The 20,629-nt window shown below is 39.1% G+C and overlaps 1 protein-coding gene across 5 annotated transcripts in view; it reads left to right on the forward strand.

Moving 5' to 3' along the window:
- Positions 1-20,629, forward strand: part of MTUS1 (microtubule associated scaffold protein 1) — a 124,525-nt gene that overhangs the window by 93,121 nt on the left and 10,775 nt on the right. For all 5 annotated transcript variants that reach the window (XM_085305503.1, XM_085305504.1, XM_085305508.1 and 2 more), the window contains 5 exons: positions 9,290-9,356; positions 17,887-18,101; positions 18,663-18,768; positions 19,794-19,867; positions 19,972-20,067. In XM_085305503.1, coding sequence (XP_085161629.1) covers positions 9,290-9,356; positions 17,887-18,101; positions 18,663-18,768; positions 19,794-19,867; positions 19,972-20,067 — 558 coding nt within the window. The remainder of the gene's footprint in view (positions 1-9,289; positions 9,357-17,886; positions 18,102-18,662; positions 18,769-19,793; positions 19,868-19,971; positions 20,068-20,629) is intronic.

The raw sequence follows: 20,629 nt of genomic DNA on the forward strand, positions 1-20,629 counted from the left end.
CTAATTAAATATTTTCAAAAGCCCTCAAAAGATTCTGCTGTAGAAAGGAGCTGTGGAATCTTCCAACACAATACTACAGAAAAGAATAGAAACTAAATTTCACTGTTGTCTATCTCTTTGTATAGTTATTACAAGAAGACTGGCATTTACAGCCAGAGAGTTAATTGGGAATGACTATGATGACATCTTGAAAAAGCTTTCTGCATGGAGTGAATGTGATTTGAGAAGGTATGAAGCCTTGATAATAAGATGTGGATACCACTAATTCTAGATGTGGCACAGGAAGCAACATAAGTAATGAGTTAGAAATTGTGTGGCTGAAACAGGTTTCAAAATTTGTAGGTGGAAATAGCAATGAGCCATTAATGGATGAGCCRCTGTAACTGGCATTTCCTGACGTGCAGATGACTATAAGAGTAAAGATAATAGCTTTCTTGGGAATTTTCTAGAATAGTAAGGTGTTTTTTATGTATCTTGGAATACGTGGGCATATGCGTCATAATAACTTGCCCTGTCCTACATGTAAATTCAGTAATAAATGTTTGATATTTATCAACTGAGGAAAGCATATCCAGCTTAAAGGATAAAAGCACCTACTGCATCACAGAACCGAACACTTAACAAAAAGAMGTGTTTTGAAATGGTCGTATTTTTTGCAAATAATCAAAAGCCCATTCTTAAGAAGAGCTGTCTTTCGTTTAAATCTGCAGTTTTGATCTTTCAKAACCTAATATCAAACTCAGGTGGTTGTCATTAGAATACTCATCAGAAAAATAGTTCTCTAGCTGTTTAAATCTGGCTGTGTGGACATGACTTTTTACAAGATAGAATAAAGATGTTTAGTTTAGATCAATTCCAAGTGCTGCTTCAGATTTCTTCCTGCACTCCCCCAAAAAAGTAAACTCAAGTCAAAAGCAAATTTCTTGAATTCAAGGAATTTTTTATATATTTATTTATTTTGGGGAGTAAACAATTGTGATTTGACAACAAATATATATATATGAAATATACTGAACAGAAACTTAAAAAAAAAAAAAAAAGGACAGTGTCTGAGAAAAATAACACAATAACTTCCCCTTTGAAGGAGATCTATACTCTGGAAATTTGCATCTTACAGGTGGCTGTTTGAAAGCAAGGAGACTGCAAATTGTTCTTAAGTTTTGAATAAGCATGGCTGCTTATTGACCAAAATAGTTTATTTTTGCCAACAGATTGAAGTTTTGTGAGCATCCAGAAAAAGACTTTAAGATATTGATTACTGTGGAAGTAGGCTCTGCTGGAAAAACTGTCTAGCTTTTTTGAAGATACCTCTCAAGGAATTTGTTGGGTCTTCAGAACAGGTTTTGGATAGAGAAAATTAGAAGGGGTTTCAGGACAAGACTAATGCTAAAAGATACACGGAGAAAGACATCAGCTCTGAAACAGTTTGGCATTTCAGACAAACAGTATTGCTTTACATGACAAAGCTACTTTAATTCTCTTGTTCCACCCCCACCACCCCCCAAGAAGATGAGTAATTAATGAGAGTAGCAAGCTAGGTCTAACTATTGCACGTTCAAAATAGAAGTAAGGGACTAGTGAAAAAAGAATACAACATCTTTGCTTCTTACTTCAGTCTTCTGCTTTGTACTGCCTTTTCAGATTAAATTCTATGCATCCTTTAAAACAGAACAACTTAAAATGAATACTGTAATGTTTTGTTCAAACACAGGATCTCATATTCTAACATTTTGAAGAACTTCATAAAGGTAATTCTAATTTTATATACATGAGAACCAAGTTATAACAGTGTAATTTGCCAAAGCTGCATGGTAACTTGTTTGAGATTTTATGCTGTTTTATGCTCTGAGATGAATTGAGACTGGGGAAAAAAGAAAAAGGAAGAGAGTTTAGGAAACAATGAGAAAGTAAATAAGTAGTTGCTCAAATAAGGTAAACTTACTTGCCTGTGAGATCAAAGTATGTACAAGGAGGAAAGGAGTAATTGTTTGACAAATGAAAATTAATATTAGAGTTGATGAAGTTAGGTACAGATATAATAATAGGGGCTATTTAACCTCAGTTTTCCATAAGATTTCATCTTCTATTCTATAGATTTTCTAAAGTTATTGCTTGAAGGTGGACATTACTTTTTCAGAATGGGAAAGTGAAGATTTTATGTGATCCCATATAAAGACTGTAAAAGCCTAAAGACCCCAAAGGGTAAGATCTATGTTGAATATCAGGTGACTCATGTTTGAATCCTGTTTAGTTGGTTCTCTGTTTTAGTGTTTCACAGGCTAACCATTAGACAGTGAACATCTGATTCTCCATAAATGTACCTATCAAATGAGAGAAGTAAAACATAAGAAATTGGAGTGAGTTTCTTTTGGCTAATGGCATAACTGTTGTAATTTGAGACTTAACTGAATTTTTTTCAGAGTAGTAAGTCAAGGACAGGTGAAAATTAATTACTCGTTAAATCTCATAAAAAGGCAACACACTAACAACATCAGGAGTAATTTGGAACAGTCATTTCACTAGATTTATTGATTCAAGATGGTTAATGGTATTCTCACATTGCAATAATAGTCTGCTCTCCACTCAAAGATGTATGTGGGAGGATTAAAGCTTTGTGAGTGTGTGTGCGTGTGCCCCACTTCCTTGGCTAATTTCATTAGCTTGCTTTTGCCTCTGAGTTATGTGAAAGAAATATTTCAAGGGTATTAAAAGGGAAGAGGGATGAGTTCAGAAAGAATAACATTTCTAAAGTTGCTGATTTCTAACTAAATTGTTAAATTTAATTTGGAAGATTGGACTTTGCTATCAGAGAAGAAATAAGAACTGGTCGAAACACTGCAATATTACATTTGCTTTGATTAATTTGGTTCTTATATTAAAGTGTTTCTACCAGTTTCTGCATGCTGTGGAGTGCTTTGCAATATTACATTTGCTTTGATTAATTTGGTTCTTATAGTAAAAAGCAGATATGAGTAGATACGAGTGGCCCTTCTGTTACTGATTCATCAATACTTCCAGGGTGTAGCTGATGACACATGAATGACTGGAGTTTATAGAAAGGTGTGACTCAGGTTCTACATTATGGCCAATAATCATATTCATCTTTTGATCAGCAGTGCAGAGCAGGAATAAAATAGGCTCCAGTTTCTAAGACTCTGTAAAAGGTATGTCTGCTTAAATGAGAAAGGAACATCCCATATTAGCAATTGTTGACAACTGAGATGGCACTAGTATTAAAAGTGGTTAACTGCTAATTTGTTCTTTCATACAAACGGAGTCCATCTCTTGTGACATCTGAGCGCTTGTGTTCTGCAGCTGCTTACAAATATCCCTTGCTTATTTTCTTTAAAATACGCAGTGTTTCTTTCAGAGTTTGACTTCTGGAAGTGAATGAATTGTGGTTTGACAGCAAATGGCTTTCACAATCAGGCTTTCCCTTCACAGAATAAAATTAATTTGACCCTGTRTATGACAGTAAAACACATTGAAGTGCTTACTTTCTTTGCTGCACTAATGAATTTCTATTTTAAGCATTCTGATGAAGAAATTTTAGTGTGGTCTAATAATACTTAACAAAAAATTGTAGTGGTTTTATATTTGACTCTTAATGTTCTTCGCTCGTAAGTCTTGATTCTTTAAATTATTTGTTTATGTAGTATATTAGCAATAAAACTAGAAGGCTGATCTACAGCCTTCCAGATGAGAGCTGCTTCCACCTTGCAGGGCTGCCCGTGACAGGTATAATTGCTGTCTGTCGCCTGTGACTCAAGGCTTCCTGTGTTTCTGCATGCCATGGAGTGCTTTGCAATAGCATCRCAGGAACCTTTCTCTGCCTCCTGTTTGCAGGGGCCGCTTCCCAGCCCACTCTGAAAAGCAGAGCATTCCAGTATGTGCAAAGTCCRTGGCACAACCCAATTTCCTGAGGTATTTCAGGAGCAAGAAGCCAGTTAGGTCTATTCCATTTTAACATGGAGGGTCTAAAACTTTGCAATTTCCACTGTAGCAGTGCAGTTCACAGTAATTGTTCTAAACCTGATAATGTGTAGAAGTTTATAGTAAAAGGCTTTGTATAAGCACAATTCTGAGGAAGATTTGGGAACGTTAATCTGAGGATGAAAAACAGATCATTTGAACAAGAGGTTATTAAATGACAGTTACTTGAAATTTGTTCAGAGATTTGAGATGTTACAGAAATCCTGGAGGAAGAGAGACACTGCACAGACCAGGTAAGTCTAATGAATAGTTTATCACATGGATATTCATGTAGCTACATGAATTAAYTTTAATAACTCAATATTTTGATACATAAATACACGTTTTTTCAGTGTTCGTTCTTGTGGATTTTCATTTCATACAACTCCAGCAGGGTACATACTTCATTTCCAAAAGGAGTAAGTGTGTTTGGGATGTGTAAACTATGAAGCATGGATAATTGCTAACACATTGGCAATGTTAGCTAATTAGATGCACATACTCTAAGTCTGGTTTCTGCCATAGTTTGGCATTTTACACTGAATAGCTGCTGAAGGGCTTGTATTTCTTAAAATGTAGGAAACACTTGCAAAAGGAAAATGGGGCTTCTCAGCCAGTCACAGCCCCTCTGTGGCTCTTGAAGCATTGGCTTGCAAGCAGGGAGTGCAGCTCCCACAACAGAACTACATCACCTGGCTAGCAGCCAGGKTGGGCTGAGAAACCTGAAACCATTAATTTGACTAGTCACACTTTGTCACAAGGAAAAAAGCTCACAAGTTGCTGGGGCAGTTGGCCCTTAAGCTGTCTACCTCCAGATTTGGGATCTGTAGCGGAACCATGGGATATTAAAGGAATACCTGTACATTCCCTCTTGGAACTACTTGTAATCTGAGTTCTTTGAGGAATCTTGTGTCTTGCTCATGTGAAGTTTTGTTAAGGTAAATGGCCAGGAAGGTTGGCTGCTTGCATGCGTGGTGTAAATACCTTTCTGTTCTTTCTGGAACCTGGACTCTTGTAGCGCTTCCCACTTCTAATGCAGTGCGATGCAAACTGTTTAGCTATTGATGTGTCTGCACCCTAAAACTACWCTAGGCTGAACCTGCTTAAATTTCAAGCTGCAGCTAAAATAGCTTGTTGCCAGAAAAAACATGCTCTTAAGCCTGTTAACTTGCCTATGTAACTGCCTGTAACACAAACGTGAACATAATTTTGTAAGTTATTCCATTCCTGACTTTGTCATCTTTGTGATCATGAAGCTGTTGTCTTCTTTACCCATGTTTACTTTGGACCTCTTTTCCTCTGCTTTCATTTTTCCCTCAAGTTGTAATACGGCATAACTCACCTTCCCAAATGTCCTTGTTATTGGACATACATYACCCTGGAGTTTCTTGTCAAATTTTCAAAAAGCATGAAGGATTCTTTTTAACTGCTTATCTTTCACATAACAAGAAATCTCCAAGTCTTCTGCTTTGTGCTGAAAACTGTTTGTAGCATGTGATGGCACAGGTACACCTTAACAGTAACTGTCCATTATGACACTTTTATCCTGAAACTCCGTCCTTATAGTAGGAGACCTACCATTTTCAGATACATAGTTGGAGGAGCGTTTTGGCTAAAGCTCTACTCAGTTGCTTATGCTACTATAGTAGATTCTTTTGAAATAAGAAAAATGTCATCCTATCATCCTATGGGATCGTGCTTGCCATAAACTTGTAAATTGTGTCAGAAATAGCTGTAACCTAGTATAAATGTCCTCCTTGAGTCTTCAACAACTAAGTGAGGATCATCCCACTAAAATAGGCTTTCTTTAACTGCCAAATACGTCTAGAGAAAAGAACACTGCCAAAATTGTTCTTTCAAAATTGTGTACTACTACTTGCATCTGCTGTCTTTCAACTTCTAGTTTGATCTTCAACTAGAAGCCTGTAAAGCATGAATTAGAAGGTAGTTTGATATTCCAATCCAAAGCATGTGCATACAAGTTTTTAAAAGATATATTAATGGTRACACTCATTATTCAAGTGGTCTTTGGTATTTCATTGCACTTAACTTTTCAAGACCTGAAATCTGAAAGTTTTATTTAGGAGACCCTCACATCTAGACCTGTCAGAATCTAGACAARATAATGCTAAATTAGTTGCAAAACTTAGTCAGTCTGGCAATTTAATTTAATTTAAGCAGTTATGACCAACTTATTCTTCCTATTTGAGTCTGACAGCCTTTATGCTAGCTGCTTTCTTTCGAATAGGTACTTCCATGACTGGTGATGGAGGCATGGGGTTAAACAGCACCAAAAAAAAAAAAAAAAGGCAAAACAGGTTAAGAGCAGCAAGAAAAAAAAAGGCAGTAAAGCACCAATACCCTATATTATGCTGTATTAGTTCTCTGTATATCCTGATGTAATATACTGTTTTCTTATCAAACTATTTTGCTTAGAAATCAATACAAAATGCAAGCCTTGCGGGAACACTAAGCAAATGTCCAGTAGAGGCTGAGGGGATATAATTAGAGATGTTTTACTGACTGATTAGTGGGCTGGAACAAATCAGGTTGAAGGATGATTTTTTTTTTTTTTTTTTTTTTTTGAGAATTAGAATAGGGAATGAATGTATAAACTAAGCAGTAAAGGTAAGGGAAGAAAAAAAAGCCCTCAAAATAATTTGCTAAGTGTATTTATATGCTAACTTTTTAATGGACAAAGTTACAGAAAAAGCTTTCAAAAATCCCATCAGGCTCCTGAGATGTGAAAATAGAAGTAGTATTATGGTTAACTTCCTTTAAAAATTTGCTGCTTTGTTGTGTACACAGTGCAATAGGATGCAGCTCAAATAACTCTCTGCAGTATTCACGTTTTCATCAGTGCTGTGTCTGTAGTGGGCACTGATGTTGAGCAGGATGACTCATCGCTCCTTCCCGACTGGGGAAATGGGGAAGAAAAGGGTGATGCTTCTGAATAACTGAACTTGATGCTCTCCCGAGACTCTGCTGTGGTAGGTGAGGAATAGCTTTCAATCTTAGCCCAGCTAGCATTGTAAAAAGTTCCTAAGTGCTTACTATAAAGCTATGGCACAACTACTCACTGTCCTTTCAAGTGTGGCTGCGTTCAAATGAGTGCTTAAACTGCAGTGATTAAAATCACTGGTGTAGACCTTTTAAGATCTACAAGGTTAAATATATATAAATATTTCTAGTAAGGGGATAGCCCTATCCTCTATCTAGCCTACATAATTACAGAATTATTTCCTATCATTTGCGTCAGATGAGGATGTATAATATTATGAATTTTGATTAGTCTTTTATAAAACTTGATTTTTAGCCCTATTACAACTTTAAGAAGAAATGCTAGCTCCCTGTTTAAATGTAACATGAGCTATTGACCCACCACAGGCTGACAGCCTGAAAGCAAGTTAATCAGATCTCAGTATTTCAGCTGTGCAGCARTACACTCAAAGCTAACTGTGAGTGGACACCAAAGCTCTCTGGGGGTTCATTCCCTCTTTTCCCTCAGAACGGCCTGTTTTAGTGCTTGCTTGCTTGGTGCTTGCATAGTGAGTACTCCCCAACTGCAGGGCAGGCTGCTCTTAACCAGGTGATCAGGTCCCAACATGATCAGTGTGCAGGGACTGGGGCGAGCAAGGAACCTGCYGTAAAGGTGGGTTTCCATCACCAGCTCTGAAGGTTTGTTTCCAGGGGCACCCTGCTGGTGTGGTAGCACCTGTGCTACCAGAGTGGGTTGTGTAGTAGCTGCTGAAAAAGTTTGAGTGGTTTGGGGTCAGTGTTTTGTTTCRTTCCTAATGCGTAAAAGCAAAAGCATACAAGGCAGGCAGCAAGCTATGAATGCAAGCTTGAGTATTCACAGCAGCAGAGTTGCCTTGGTAGTGTGTGTCTGGGGCTCGTCCATTCAGCTCAGGCCTCCCATCCTTTATTTTTGCATCAACAAATTAAACGTGAAAGCTGGGTAAAGCGAGCTCTAAATAGCTAAAAATAAACTCCATTATCTGCAGAGCAGGGCAGCATTGCCTTTACTCTGCTGGCCGATACCTGAGCCAGGGGAAACGGATCAGCCGAACGTCTGGGCTTGGTGCTCGTAAATGAAGGGCTGTGGCTTTAAGCAATCGCTGGCTGCTTGTGCCAATTGCAGAAGCTGCAGTGTGTGCCGCTGTCGGGAGCGACCGGCGCGGAAGTACGGTAACCTGCGGGCGTGAGGCACAGCTGAGGCGAGGTCCAGTGGAGCCCTTCCTGCCGTGCCGAGTTCGTAGCCGGAGCAGTTCGGGTGGTGGTGCTGCCACCTGTGCACTTCGCACGTGCGCGGGGGGCAGAGCGGGGGGCTCCGCAAGCTGGAACATGGGCTGCTCTAGTAGCAAACTGTGCCTCTATTCTCAGTGTGCTGCAACAAGGGTAATCGGCGTTTGTTTTGTAGCGCTTTTCCGCACCAGCGCCAGGGAGTCGGGCAGGAGCTGACCGCCAGCAAGGTGAAAGCGCCCCGGCAGCAAGCGGCTCCTGCCTGGGAAGCCGGGACCTTGTCATCTCCGCAGCGCTGCTGCGGCTCCGGAGGGCTGTTGCCGAGGCGCTCCCGGGACTGCGGAGCCGCTCTGCTGCGGCAGCGGCGCCTTTCCGTGGGCCGTCCTGCCGCGCCGGGCGCCCGCGACTCCGCTGCGCGGGCGCTTGTGCGGGGTGCGGGCGCGGGGCCCCGCGAGCCTCTGCCCCCGGTGCAGCCGCAGCCGCCTTCCAGGCGAAGCGGCGACTTGCGCTTTCCCTTTGGCTTTAGCTCGGATTCGTCGTAATCCTTCSTAGCATACAAACCAACGTCTAGCTTAAAAATTGTGAGAAGGGGGTGAGTTGTATTCAACTTTGACCTGGGCTCTGCCTTTGCTTCATGGAAGACTGAGCTTTTAGCAAAGTTTCTCATTTTGTGTTTACATTTTGTGAAGTAAGCTTAAGATAAATATTTAATGTATGCCTGTTTCACATTTRCCATACTTTTGTGCCCTTGACAGGTATCAGTTGATATCTTCTGTAGGTTTCTGTTGCCACACCCACCATAAAATATGTAAATTAATTGCTGCAAAGTGGGATTTTAGTTGCGGTGTTATCCTGGAAAAGAAGTATTCTTTGTTTATAAGTATAACTTCCTTAACAGCAGAAGAACATCTGTGTATTTTGTAACAGCAGAACTGTTATCCTAAATGATTCATATCTTGGCTCCTTGCTTCTGCCTCTTGTTTTCCTGCAGAACACATGCAAGTTAATGGGTGGAAGGTGCCCTATTCACAACACTAGTCACTAAATGTTTTGGTTTTGTTTTGTTTCTCTACAGAGGGAGGAAGCACTAAAACAGCATAAAGAGTTATCTCAAGAACTAGTTAACCTTCGAGGAGAGTTAGGTAAGAATCTATTTTTCTAATTTTAACGAAAAGAGGAAAACTCTGGTCTCTGGAAAGACGGATGCCGTGGTATTGTAGTGGCAGTTATCTAATTCCCTGAGTGAATTCTGCTCAGATGCTTAACCGCAGCATTTCTCTGGAGCCTTGACAGCCTGACCCCAGGTTCACCGAATTCCTGGCACTGATGTGGCTGCGCCTAGCAGGGCCTCCGCACAAAACATGTATCTGATGACCAAGGCATTCGCTTTCTAAAAAGGGAGGATGTCCAACATTGTATATATATCTGTTCGATCTATAAATTAATTATTTGTATGCTGCTTCTAGAGATTTGTTGGCAAAAATCCACAGAGTTATAAAACATACTGTGCAAAATCTGTATTTTTTGCCTTGGTGGCTTTTAGCTGAATGAGCGTAAAATTAACAGAAGGAAATGCTATCAGACTAATGAGATGAAATCTTTGAACTCATCCTAGTGGACAGTTATAATATGAAACTGAGCTATAATGTTCAAGGGCAGGTTTTGCCAACTTTGAAGCTTGCTTTAACTGCATTTAATGTTAACTCCATATATCATATTTGAACTCAAAGCAGTATAATCTTCTGGAGTGCAATAACCCATTGAATTGAAACTGATAGTACTTGAAAGTGAAGCTAGCCTTTTATAAAAGCACACTTCTCTTACGATGAAGCCCCCTTAAAAAAAATATTTGGGGAGCAGAAATAATCTGTGTGCAGCAGTTTCAGACACATCACTTATTACTGGAAAAATTGGAATATTTATTTTCACATGCTTCAGAAGTTGAGTATAGTCTCAGCCAAGCTTGAATATGAATGTTGGTCTTATTAAATGCAGCAGCTGCACATAATTTCCAGATTTATTTTTCAGTGTTGATTAATAAGATGGGCATTCCCTGGCAGCTAATCAGAATTGAAAACTTGGTGGGGGTGGGGGTGTGTGTGTGAGAGAGAGAGAGAGAGAGAGAGAGAGAGAGAGAGACCCCACCCAGCTGAACCAACAGAGCGTGGCTTCTTGGCTTCTCTGCTCATCACTTACTGTAGTCCAATTTTGAGTGTTATTTTAAAAGGAAACGTTTTGGTGAGAGCCTTGTTTGATATTGCATAAAATTGCAAATATGTGAATGAGCAGCATCTCTGGCAAAGAAAGCCTTGAAGCCTAAGGTAACAAATACATTGTAGAAATGCCAGAATTCTCCCAATTTACTTCTTTTTTTTTTTTTTTTTTTTTTTGTGTGTGTGTGTGTGTTAGATTGAGCTGAGAAGCTGAGATTTTTCTAGAGCTTGGTGCATTGTCGCTACTATCAAAGGTGCAGCCTTTAACTGTTGTACCAGTGAAATGCTCCGAGTGCAATTTTGCAGTTGTTTCAGGGAACTGTGAGTCAGGACTGCCTTTGAAAGAGCCTTGCCTCCCTCTTGCTTTGCGACCCTGTCGCCTGCCTCGTGCTGGTCCTGGCACCCGTGCAGCTATGCAGCGAGCCAGCCTGGGGGCCTCCGCTGCAGACCGGTGATTTGAAGTGCTGCTGACGTGAAGGTGCCTGGTTTAATTCGGTGTGTGGCTGAAGGAGGCCAGAGCAAAGCAAGGGGAAGGAGCTGTGAGCAAGGTGGAGGAAGGTGGTTGTGTCTCTCTCCAGCAGCACTCTGCGCCTCTGTGTCACTGTCCAAGAAACTAGAGTCTTAGTGTAGAGATGAGCTTCTTGCATTCTGGGTGAACCATAAAATCCATTTTGTTTAAATTTGTTGAAAAATGACTTCAGAAAGATTGCTATTGGAGCAAGAAAAGGTTTCTCCATTCCTCCATTTGCTGGTATCCTCAGTGTTTTTTCATTTATCACCGTGGTCACTGTGTTGGTCTTTTAATAGAAAGAGGAACATTCAGCTTAAATGGCTAGACGAAGAGCTAGCCAGCACTTGCATCTAAGGATGCCTAACTCTTAGATGAGTTTCCCATGAACTTGTTCAGTCGTGCTTCTGTTAACAGCCTGCTGAGCCCATATATGGGATTTCTGTTTCAAGAATATGCTGCTCACAGGACTGGCAACTAGAAAACTTCAAATGCAACTCAGCTTGATTGACCTGTGACACATATTGATCACAGAATCATCAGTGGGCCATGCTAGCTGACATGCTGCTAACCAAAGGGGACGCTGTCAGCAGTTCCCCTTATTTGAGATGGTCTTTGTGTGTCAGCTCTCCAGCAGCACCCGATTTGCTTCCCTTTGTAAGGCTTCTAAGCCATGATTTCAGTGAAGCAGTTTTTTCATGCAGTTCCCTAGTCTTCACTGCACGTCCCTCTCCCCAGCATGTGAAAGGGAACAGATTTAATCACAGAAACKAAAAACTGGCCAAGTCTTCAGTTTCAACAAGTTTTAAAATGGTTAACATACACTAAGAAAGGGGGGGGGGGAGGGGAGACCTCACTTGCTGACAAGGTATAAGAACAAAACTCATATACTGTTAGTTGTAGCTGGAAATAATCTGTCCATGCATACTCACTGATCAGCTCTGTGCTGTTACTGTTGAATGGATATAGCTGAATTTACTTCAAAACTGCCTGTGGAAATCTCAAGTGCTATATATCTTAATTCACAGTATGCACTGGGCATAGGTGACCTCAAAGTAAAGTACAGTTTGAATCTTACTTAGGCTGCCTGTACATGTTTTACRTGTCTCATGGAGTCCCCAGCTGTTTTTGAAACAACATGAATTACATTTTGGAAACTGGCAGTCTAGGAGGAGGAGCCAGGTGTGTCAAACTCAGTGTAGTTTGTGCACTGGATGTTGCCAAGTTTGAGACAAACAAGAATCTCTTTCAGCTTGCACCTTGCACACTAGCGAGTCCCTAGTTTGTTCCTTTGAAGTATAATTATGTACACTCCCAAGCTCCTTTATTTACCTTACAAAACCACCAAGTTGGCTTGCTATCAAATAGTCCGTTTGCTAGATTATTCTGTATTCCCCTTTTTACCAAGATGCTTGTTAGCTTAATAAATATGTGCAAACATTTTCTTTTGGAATGACTTAAATATACATCGTGATCTTAGAACTTCACCTTTGTAACCACTGCGTTGTGGAGCCACCGGTTCTGGAACACTTTCATGTGGCTGGTGGTTACTGGACGCTTCATTTTCTGATTTCAGTAGTTGGAAATGTGCGAGATAGCAGTGATGATGGATTTGAGGAATGGCTTTTCAAAGGAGTTCATGTRCAGGAAAAGCCGTGTTCTTAACATGGGTTTCTTTACAAACTCTGGCCACAAGGCCTGAAACTAAAAGCGTTGAATATAAATGCCCTTGTTCTGGGAACCTGGAGCCGGTAYGAAGGCTGGGAACCTGAAGCCAGTATGTTTGCCTGCCCTTTCTCTTCTCATTAACATAAAAGATAATGTACAAATTATTCTCAGTTACCTGTTTAATCAGGTAAGTAGAAATTGCAAGAGTTGCATATTTTTTCAGAGACACAAAACTAACCCTTAAATTAATTGCATTCTAAATTGTTTTAGAGCCTCTTTATCCTGGACATGATCCAGGTCAGTACTGCCACAGAGCAGCAGGTGCAAAGCTGACTCAGCCTGCGTGTTGGCTGTCTGAAAACTGCAATTCGTGAGCCTTTTTCAGTGTGCTGGAGAGACTTGCATATATACATATATTTGCCAAATGTGTAAACCCTKTTTCTTCTCCTTTTACTTCGTGGCAGTTGTTCAAGAATATTTTCTTTAAAATACCAATTTGTTACCTCTTTTTAATAAATGACTGAAGTGTTTTGTAGGTTGGGGGGGGAAGATTATTGTTTTACTCAAAGATGGAATTAATGTGATTTAGTTTTCAGGTTATGAATCATCTTTAAAAAAAAGCTTAATAGTAAATAGACATTTCCATCAATTATTGGGGGGAGATCTCACTTCAGAGGTCACGCTCTTGCCTGCCTGCTGATACTGTAGTAGTTCCTGTATCAGAGGGCAGGAACTTACTTCCTTGCAGATACTTGAATGCCTCATACGTATTCAACCATAYGCACTAAGTTATGGCTTAAGGCATGCATGCTTAAAGCATGCAGGCAGGTCAGCCTGTCTCATTTCAACTTGCCCAAGAACAAAAATATGAAATGTGACTTAACGTTCTGTACCATTAATTTCATAAAAGTAATGTCAAGAGGAACTTGGTAATAAAGATGATGTTTGGGCAGAAGAATTTCCAATATTGAGAATCTGCCAAAAGCATGAATATATTATTAGATGGAAAAAAAATTATAGGGAGCTTGTATGGCTCCAGCAGGCTTACTGGTCAAAAGAATATGTACMTAAATCTTCCAGTGTGGAATATAAAGTTAGAGCAGTAAAATATTGTATACTCTGACAAAACGCCATGTTAAAATACTTGATTTTTTTGTAATTATTGCTTTTGCACATCCCCCAAACATTAAAATGCTGCTAGTTAACTGTTGTAGTATACTCAGTTTCAAAAATGATGAATTGGAAATACTAATGGATTTTTCTTAAGTCGTAGTTAAGACTAGTGAGTGACCTAGGCAATTTTATGAAGATAACTTTTGTTCTGAAATAACTTAGGATACAGGGGTAAAAAAGGATCAATGCTGTTTCTTCATCTTAAAGTTATGGTCGTGGTGGCTTTTAGGGGAATATAACTGGAAAAATAATTTCATGGAAGCATTTGAGAGATAACAATTCATAACTAAACCAATTCAACCCTTCTATCCTTAAAATAAGGATACAAAAACTGAATTTTGTATGGCAATATCACACAATTGTAAGGGTTTATCCCTTGGTTGCTTTTACCGAAAATGTGCACTAGGTTTCTTGGGGATAGAAATAGATAAGGCAACTTGTGCACTTGCGCATTCCCCTCCTTYACCTGGTGCTACAGTTCATGTGCTTTGGATTCACTTTGCATGTTAAAAACGGCATTTCTGATTGGAGGATATCCTGTTACCAAATTTCAGATAYTTCCTGTGATTGCCAAAGGTTTTGCCCAGAAGAGTTTAAATTTTTAATTTATAATAAAACAGGTGTTAAGCAGCCTACAATGCATTATTAAACCTGTTTCCTATTCTAATAATACAGGGCATGAGAGAGGGAGGGTTGTATGATTGGCTGGGACGACTAAGTGAGATAAAATATTAATGGCCTTGCTGTTGGAATAATGAAGCAATCTTGCTTCTGGAGGCCAAGTACAGCATTTCCTCTATTCTATAAGTATCTTGAAAGCTTAAAACTTTAGTGTTACGGATGAGGTTGAACCTACTTTATGGATAAATGGCTAGTGCCTCTTTTCATCTCTGTGGTTTTATTTATTTATTTACTTATTTATTCTTCTCTCAAATGCTGTTGGGCCACTTATCTCCTGTTGTTTTTGCACTCGAGGCCTGTGGTCTCTTTTAATGTGCARCATAATGAAGATGTGGAATTGTGGAGGGAAGTGCTTTCGGAGGGGAGAGGAGAGCAAGGGAGCACTGTAGTACCTTACAAAAACTCGGAAGCATGCACAGCAGGTGTCTCTGAAGTGGATGAGAAGTTGAAATAGAAATTTTGTGTAATAGATCCTTCTGCTACTGGAAGAGCATATCCTTCAGTTAATAAAGTTTTCCTCAAAACTAAGCTCTGGTGTTCTAAGAAAGTTCTTAGGTGGGATAATCCATCATCACCAGTTCGGTTAGTCACAAGTTTTGCAGCATCYCCTTGCTGTGGATGAGYAGCCAGATTAAGGAATTATATTTGYRTTTTTTCATGGCTTGTCCCTTTCCTAAAATAAGGCAATGTATAGTTATTAGTATTATTTGTTGTGGAGGTGGATAAGGCTGTGCAAAATACTTGCTGCAGACGCTTGTGAGTCTTGAATGCAGGGACAGACCTCTGGCTTGTGGGAGCTCTCTTAATTGCCCACGAACAACTCTTTGATCAGAGCTTTGGCTGGAATGTCGCATGTGCAGTGCCGTGCCGTGCCGTGCCGTGCCGTGCCAGGGGGAGCTCGCGTAAGCCGTCCTGAAGGTTGCTCTGGCCTCTGTTTGGAGGACAGGGACTCGTCTTTGCTTCTGTCAAGACCAGATTTGTAATCTGCAAGGAAGCATTTCAGAGGCCAGGCGTTACCTTGAAGGAAACACAACCTTCAACTTCCAGTGCAGGTTTTAAGTTAGTTTTGTTTGTCTTTGTGACATTAGTCTTCTCATAAACCTGACTTGAAAACTGGCTAAACAAGAACTAATACGACTGTTTGCKTTAGTAAAGGTGTGGTTTGTTGTTTGATTTCTCCGTTCTATAAAATGCTATACACCACCTGAAATTGTCTGTATTTGGCCATCTGACATTGGCCATCTGAGGTAAGAAAATGAGATAAGGCAAATTCTTTTGAACCGAGACAAATGCATGACTCTGGCCTTCCGAATAAAGAATTAGATGACTGCTTCTTCCTCTTTCCTTTTAAAGGAAGTGGGTCATTTGATGCATTTTGCTACAATTATTTCAAATGAGGCATGTGAGTCAATTGCCTCTCAGCTTTGCCTCTTGCTCTGCTGTAAATGATCCGAGCGGTTCTGCATGTGGCTGTGTAATGGCTCTGTCTGGCTCTGTGCCTGTTCCTTTGCCTTATAAAATAAAATCCCTTATCCCATAATGTTCCTTTTGCCCCCAAAACATGACAATGCAAAGCACATATATTCAGTAACTATACACCAGTGTGCTGTGATAGAAGTGTGAATATTAATGTTTTGTTTTTCCAAAGGAAGCAGTTCTTATAGAGGTGGGCATAAGGAGTAAAGAAAGCATAATAAATACCTTACTTGTTGGTGACCGCTCTCCCTCTCAGTATAGAAAGCTGTGAAATCAGCTTTGGTTGCAGAGAGTGTTCGAGTATGTTTTTGTTGAGCCTTTAGCTGGGTTGTTGCCAGTCACGGGGTGAACAGCTCTGTTTACAGCTGGCCCGGCAGCAGGTCTTTTAAACAGAACTAGCGCAAAGCTAAGCCCGTTAGAACTGGYTCAAGTAGATGCACGTGAAAACTGATTTTGAGGCATCGTATCTCACTCTTTTATACTTGTTAGTTCAAATACAGGTTCCAGGTGATTGCCCTAGAGCTGAGACTTCATTACAATTTCCTTAAATCAGAGTGCAAGTAGCATCCGTTCAGTTCTTCACTTGCTGTTGACGAGCTTTAGCAAAGTGGGAATCTAACAAGTGTGTAATTTCAGGCACTCCTACTTGAAAAGACTCCTCTCACTAATAGCTGAGACTAGTACTGATTTGAAAATGTATGCTTTAAGATATTGTAATGTATATATCTTAAGACTCAAACAAAGCTGTACTAAGAATTTCCTGTAATGCTTATATGAAGATTCATGAATCTTCCAATGCTTTTATGGAGAGTTTAAATTGATATTGCTCAGGCAGTCTGCCAAGCAGTTATAAAGTGCCTGTATGTATGACTTCTCCKGTATTTAATCCAATATCACATTAACAGTCCAGTCATTTTTTTCTTAGATAGACATATATTGGCTAATCTGTTTATTTTAGCAAAAGCACTAGAGGCTGTATATAAACAATTTGCTTATGATATTCAGAGACCACATGCTTCCATTACACAATTCCRGAAGCAACCAATGGCTAGAAATAAGGTGAAAGATGTATGTTGCAGCTGTATTAGCAGTAGAAAAATGATTCTCCCTATTAAGACCCTTCTGACTGGGATTGTGAATACTAAATTTAAAACTCAGAAGTTACTAGCTTCTATGTTGACTTTTAATCACCTGTAAATATGGGGAGACAAACCTAGGCAGTCATCTTAGCTGACCTATGTTTAATATAAATGGGAAGAGAAATATACTGTATTTCTTGTTTTCTTACTTCTCTGTACTTTGCCAGAAACTATCCTGTATCTTGCATATTTAAKTATCTTAGGCCTATGCGTGTTGGTAACGTGTTTCGGTTGGAGGTTTTGTGTTTTATATCACTCCGTATTGGGTAGCCCATGTGAGGCTAGAATTGCTTCTCTGTTGCATATCTTACTGTAATTACCATGTTAAATAAATGGTTTTCAGGATATTAGGACTTTCCAATTTAGCTAAGTGGTTTATACAGCAAAAAGTGAAGTACTCTGAGAAATCCACTACTGAAATGGGATCAATTAGGTGAAGCAGTAAATCCAATTACCTTTCTTATAAGAGCACTCCAGTATCTAGTGAGACATGCCTTGATATATCTTTTATGTCATGACAAACTCGCGTTTGTGTTCTTGATAAGGGTTCCTGATATAACTCCAGATTCAAATAATTCTCAGCATAAGAAGCATTGGACTGTGAATTCAGTGTTTTTCCAAAGATCTTAAAGATCATCTTTTTATATGTTGAAGATCATCTTTTTATATGGAGGTGGTATTAATTTATAGATAAATTATGTTTGTATAATGCTGTTGCTGTGCAGAGTATTCATTGCTATCTTTAATACCTGTAGCAAAGACCAAACATGAATTTAGCATTGAACTTGATTACTTTTTCTTTTGAAATCTTCAGTAACCACCTCTGCAGCTTGTGAGAAATTGGAGAGAGACAGGATTGAGCTGCAAGCTGCTTATGAAGGATTTGTGCAGAAGTTAAATCAGCAACATCACAACGATTTAGCTGAGCTGGAGGAGAGGCTAAAGCAGTTTTACACAGCAGAATGCGAGAAACTCCAAAGCATCTGCATTGAAGAAGCTGAAAAGTACAAAGCGCAACTCCAAGAACAGGTTTGTGACACTTAAAGTGAAAATGTTCTCTAGTAATTGATTTCTGTTACCGTGAGCCTTCAGACAGTCCTGATTTTTCGCTAGTACTGGAGTTGGTAGCTTCATTTAATGTGAAACTTGCCTTTACTGCAACTAGAAAAATGCTACTACACTAAGCTGTCCAGATTTTATTGCTTAAACATGTTGCAGGTTCCTAATGTTCTGCAAACTCCAGTGGCTTYTGGAGCTCTACTAGATATTTGCATCTGCTTGAGTTTTGAGATTTATAAAAATACATTTGGCCTGTGAACTTGCTTTGCAACAACTCAGTGTGTGTGACAGACACATCATCCTGTTAGTGTCTGTGAACTATAAGGCATCACTCATCTACCAAGTGCTGTATGTGGCTTAGTTTCTCACATTTTATGCTACCTTTAAGTGCACTTTATACTACCTTTATACTACCTAGACTATCTAAAACATGTACACAACATACTGCACACAGCCATTGTAGCAGTGCTTCTTTAAACATGAATTAATTTGATACGCTGCAGGGGAGGAAATCATATTGTCATATTGCAGGTTGACAACTTAAACATCACGCATGAAAACTTGAAGCTGGAACTTGAAAGCAGCCACTCAGAAAAAGTAGAGGAGCTGAAAAAGGAATATGAATCTTCTTTTTCAGGCAAGTATTTTGTATTCAAGTACATACACTATAGTACTATTAGTTCTAAGCATAAATATTCAAGCTTTCCTCAATATATCCATTTAATCATTCTTTGTAACCATATGTGTTTAATAACATTGTCAAAATTCCTTCTTTTAGAACACAAGGCTTATTTTACATACAGAAATAATTGTAATCCCATTATAGTTGAATGAAACCTGAAAAACAGTTTAAGATTGGATTTCATTTCTTTCAGTAAAAGATGTGTCTAAATTGCAGACTRCCCTTAAAATTTCAAGGTAACAAGTAAAATGCTTTTCCTGCCATGTTTTTGTAAGGAGCACCTCAGAATTGAAATCCAGGAAAAGTGGGGTTGTTTACTTTCCAGATTAAAAAAAAATAAAATAAAAGATGTTTCTYGAGTTGAGAATTACTATGCATTGTTCACGCCATGCTGAGGTGAAGGTTGTTTTTTTGGGGGCAGGAGGTGAGTGTGCTCAGTTCTAAATGGCGTTGCATCTTAATTGACTGAAGAGATGATTTCCCTCCAGTGTCCAGCTCCACTTGACAACCTAGTTTCTAAGGAGACTTTTTCCTCCAGCTTTAAAGCTGGTGACACTTTCACTACAATCAAGAAGTAATGTCTTACTGCTTGACATCTCCAAAGCATGAATGAGTATAGAGATGAAACATTTTTAAAGATGCTCCTGGAAAACATGATTTCAATTGGTTGTCTTCCCTTTCAGAAGTTCAGCTTTTGTCAGATGTTTCTTTAAGCTTCCTGTACTCAATTTCTCAGTTTGTTGCCTGCAGATGAATGCTTTTAAAGTTGGCATGCTGCCAGCTAATTAAATAGAATGAAGTGTGAGGGGATGATCTATAAATCTGAAGCAGCAATAAATCTGATGCTAAGTATATCCATATTGTTTAAAATGGTAATGATAGATGTTCTTTCCATGTTTTTTTTTTTTTTTTTTTTNTTACTTTTTTTCACCATGTCTTAAGAAATATTAAAAATCTGCAAAAAAAATCATTTATTTCAGAGCTCAAGAGTGCCCATGATTCTGAAAGGAAGTCACTTCAAGATTCCTTTAAAGAGAAGCAGGAATTGCTAGAGGTTTGTTAAGGGTTTGAGACATGGCAACAGTGTAAAACTTGTAAGGTGTTTTGGAGATATGCACTGAATTCTTGGCCTAACTATACCATATCTTTTCATTTTAGAAAAAGATCGATGAATTAAAATGTGAAAATGACTGTCTAAATGAGAAGTTGAAATTAGAAGAGCAAAAACAAATAGCCAAAGAAAAAGCCAATCTTGTAAGTCCTGATCCTCAGAAGTAAAGCAGATGAACAAATCTTGTAGGCCTGTTTTGGGGGGGAGGTTATTGCATAATACGCAAAGTTTGCTATCAAGTCTTTATTATGTGCAGTAGATGGTATGGACAAACTAATACCTCAGTATCCGTTGTTGAAAGGCATGTACCTGAATTAAGTCAGTACACAAAGTAGCACCGACTCTATTTGCACTAAAATTAACTTCCTGATAAAACTGATGACTATGTAATGTTCTAATTTCCTTCTGAGAGTGACAAGTAGTTGGTTCTTGGGAATTTTTTGAAGGAGTTGCGAGTTAACGTGATTAGAACATCCGAGTAAGTTACTTGTTACTAAAATGTTCTTGCAGCCAAGACTTGCCTCCTCTTCTAGCAGCTGCCTTGCTTGTGAAGTGTAGGGCTCTGATACTTACTAATATTTTGCATAAATTACACTCCTACCAGAAATATTTCTCAAGCACTAGACAGTGGTGTATACTGGCTTTACCACTGCAAACATCTAAAGCTGTTGAATATCAAAGTCAGTGAAGTTATTGGCTAAGTTA

This window comes from Rhea americana, unplaced genomic scaffold (genome assembly GCF_003343005.1).
Source record: "Rhea americana isolate MKP2758 unplaced genomic scaffold, rheAme1 scaffold_221, whole genome shotgun sequence".
Classification (NCBI taxonomy): domain Eukaryota; kingdom Metazoa; phylum Chordata; class Aves; order Rheiformes; family Rheidae; genus Rhea; species Rhea americana.